Below are 3,766 nucleotides of genomic sequence, written 5' to 3'. Positions count from 1 at the left end.
TCTCAACAGGAACTACTTCGAATTCAACGGGAAGTTCTTTCTACAAACAATGGGTACAGCAATGGGGACAATGACGGCACCATCATACGCCAACATCGCAATGGGGCAAATCGAAGACAACATACTGAAACAGGCAGAACACAAACCAGAAAAGTGGAAACGCTTCATCGATGATGTCCGATTTCTCTGGAACCACGGTCTCGACAAACTACTTCTCTTTCACGAATAGCAACACCATTCATCCCACCATCAAATTTACAATAAATTACAGTACAGAGAAACTGCCATTTCTGGACACAACAATGATCAACGAGAACGGCAAAATAGCGACCACAATTTACACCAAGCCCACCGACAAACATTCATATCTATGGTCAACGTCCTGCCATCCAAAACACATCTTCAAATCAATACCATGGAGCCAGTCCCTCAGATACCGACGCATATGCAGTGACACCATTAAGTACGATACAGCAAGCGAATCCCTTCACAACCATTTAACACATCGCGGGTACAACCATGACGTCATAAAGAATGCTATAGAGGGCGCTAGACTCAAATCAAGATCACAATTGCTACAACCCAGACGTAATACATGCGAACCAATCACCGAGGACAGAATACCACTTGTAATCACTTTCAACCCCAAACTACCAAACATACCTGCAATAATCAACAAATACTATGACAGAACCCCACGACCTTGGAGGGCGCTCTGTGGCATACCAAAGGTATTTTCTCGAGTGATACGGCGTATCCTGCGGCAGTACTTTTCCGAGCGAAGCGAGGAAAAGTACAGCAGGATACGCCGTATCACGAGGGAAAATACCTTTGGTATGCCACAGAGCGCCCTCCAAGGTCGTGGGGTTCTATTATTATTACATATGTTCCAAATTATGACGATCGCAACAGAAATAGAAGGCTGGCAGCGACCTGACAGGATCACAGATCGAGACTGTGTTCAGAGCGCATTGATACAGTGTGAACGACCTTTTCATCGGCTATGAGCTCACTGATTGGATTATTTCCTTTCATATGCAAATTTTCGTTGAGGTAATGTTTTTTTATGCCACTTCCTATCGCTCTCGAGGATCTCTCACAACAATAATAAAAAAGGAACGCAAACAAACGGATATCAGGACTGAAATCTGAAATATCTTTAATAAACATTAACACCCTTGACATTTGCAGTAACAAGAACACTAACTTTCAAAATTAAACGATCAATACTTCAAAACTCAATGCGAAAATCGAGTTAATCGGAGTCAGAGTCCGAGTAAATTACGGCAGGCTTGCGGCGTTTGACAGCTGGTACAGGAGAAGTGCAGATTGCTCGAAGAACTGCTGCCTGCGACGTTGAACGTGAAATGGAAAACTCCACCGGTGATTGTGGTATTGGAGAACATGCCAGGGAGCTGAGGAAACTGGTGTTGCGTATTTTGAGAACACGACTGCAGAGGTTGTGACGGCGACACGCTCACTGTGCTTCCGTAGGCAGATGCCGGTCCGGAAATAGATGGTACGGCTGGTACGGGTAGGCTTACCGAAGAAGTGCTTGGTCGTGGATCAAACGTGTTGCGTACTCCGCTCAAGATGTTGCTCATTTGTCGTTGCTGGTCTTCATTTGCTGTTGAGTATCTATTTAGACTGGTTGGATTTTTATGTCCGCTTAGCTGAGCAGCTGTGATGGGAGGAACACCGGCGTCAAGCAATCGTTGCACGCATGCTTTTCTCGCGCTGTGATTGCTGAGTTTGTCCGAGAGGCCGGCCGCGTTTGCCATGGACTTCATGATCGTGTTTAATTTATTAACACCCATTGGCTGCTTCCGAAACCATATTCCCCTTTGAAGAGTAGATGTAACATATTCTATTCCAAGATAGAAAGGTGCGTCATCGAAATTCATGGCCTCGGGTCTTCGTTTCGCGTATGCTCTATAGACGGTGACGGGGCAAGTCTGCGGTTTTGATGGGCTTGCGTAGGCTCTCGGGGCAAACTTACGGGTGTTGCCGGGCTCGCCGCGTCTCGTCTTTGTCAGCCGCTCGTTATATACGAGGTATTCACCGTTTTCATCTCTTGCGACTGAAACATCTCCCCACTTCATTTGTCTGTGCTCGTCACTTCCCCGCAGGCCAAAGAGCTTGGTGTTGTTGAGCCAAATAGTATTTAGGACAGCGTTCGGACTGTGTATACCGAGTTGACCGGCTTCCACTAAGGCTTTCTCGTGGTCTTCGGTAATAGCCTGAGATTTCTTTGGCAAATTACCTTTTCCTGTCGCCTTCAGTTGCTTCCGTTTAGCTGCCAGGGCATCACGGCTTTTCTGAAACAACTCATCTCGCATTATACTATATCCGTAGTTGGCATTCCGCAAATGGCGATCAATTGATTTTTGATAACTGGAGATTGAGTCCGGCTCGTACTCCTCGCCGTTCTTCTTCCGTACACTGAGGTAAAATCTTCCGAGCAACGGATCGAGTTCGGGTGGTGGTATATCTTCAATACGGCGGATTTCGGTTGTCATTGATTGTCGCCACTCTTCGAATACTGCGACTTCCCGCATCGTTTTCATTTCGGTGTTTTTATTCTTCTGAGTACTAACAAGGACACTGACATCGTCTGTCGAAACGTTGGCAAATCTTGCAGACGCAGACGATCCCGTGGTGGTATTCCACGTAAAAGAATGGTTTGCCGGTGCAGGTATCACGGGTGGTTCTGGCTCCATGGCTTTTGTGTTTGGTGCACCCGCTGTCTTTTTCTCTTCAACAGATATGGAAATATCTGGGTAGTAAAACTCTGAGGCCAAATGTTCAAAATACATACAATTCTGCCAGTCGTAGTGATTACGTTCTTCCATCGGCAATTTCAAAACAGGAGCAGACGACAATATTTACAAACAGAAAGTAGTTCCTCTTGTTTACTCATTTGCATAAAATAGCGTGAAAATACCATCTTCGCTAAAAAATTATTTAATGGCACGTGACCAGTTTGCCAAGTTCTGTCAAAAAATGCTTTAAGAAAACGGGCGTAAAGACAATTTTTTTCTTATGGTTTTTATTATTATCGATCATAATCACCAAGAGAAACTGAAACACACAGTGAAAACTGAAATTTATCCCAAGGTTTTTTAAATATACATTTGTTGAGAGGGATTATTTTTTTCTGTTGGGAGACCTTCGTTGAAAATACCATCTTTATTTTGTTGCCATACACTGAATAATCTGTGGTACATATGTAATAATGGGACATACTTAAGGCAACTCCAGACACAAGAGACATTTTCTGCAAACCACCTATAGTTTCTTACAGACAACCTAGCAATCTCTCCAAAATTCTCGTCAGAGCCAGAGTCAACAACAGCCAGAAAGACGCAAAACTCAGCCCAGGATCATGCAATAGATGTGGCCACTGCAACCAGTGTAAATTCATCCTCAACACAGACAGAGTCAAGACAATAAAACTGGTTCACTTCACCCCATCATCGGCAATATAACCTGCAACACCAGCAATATCATATACGGCATCAACTGTTCACAATATGATAAACTTGTTTACATCGGAGAAACTGGCAGGAAACTGAAAACACGGACATACGAACACGTATATAACATCAAAACAAAAAAGACACGCTCGTAAGCGAACACTTTAATATGGAGGATCATAATGTCAACAATTTCACTATGTTTGGAATCTGCAAAATATCATCAACACAAACAAAAATCAGAAAACAAATGGAAATAAATATATCTATAATCTGGGCACCATTCATCC

At 43.7% G+C, this 3,766-nt stretch overlaps 1 protein-coding gene across 1 annotated transcript; it reads right to left on the bottom strand.

Moving 5' to 3' along the window:
• Positions 1-1,265: 1,265 nt before the first annotated feature.
• LOC139125781 (uncharacterized protein KIAA1958-like) lies at positions 1,266-2,852 on the bottom strand. The gene has a single exon (XM_070691876.1). It carries the CDS (start codon positions 2,850-2,852, stop codon positions 1,266-1,268), a length of 1,587 nt encoding a protein of 528 aa, XP_070547977.1.
• Between the last annotated feature and the right edge of the window lie 914 nt (positions 2,853-3,766).

Source organism: Ptychodera flava (assembly GCF_041260155.1).
Source record: "Ptychodera flava strain L36383 chromosome 3 unlocalized genomic scaffold, AS_Pfla_20210202 Scaffold_26__1_contigs__length_13983176_pilon, whole genome shotgun sequence".
NCBI classification, from domain to species: Eukaryota; Metazoa; Hemichordata; class Enteropneusta; family Ptychoderidae; genus Ptychodera; species Ptychodera flava.
This window is presented reverse-complemented; position numbering and strand designations above follow the sequence as displayed.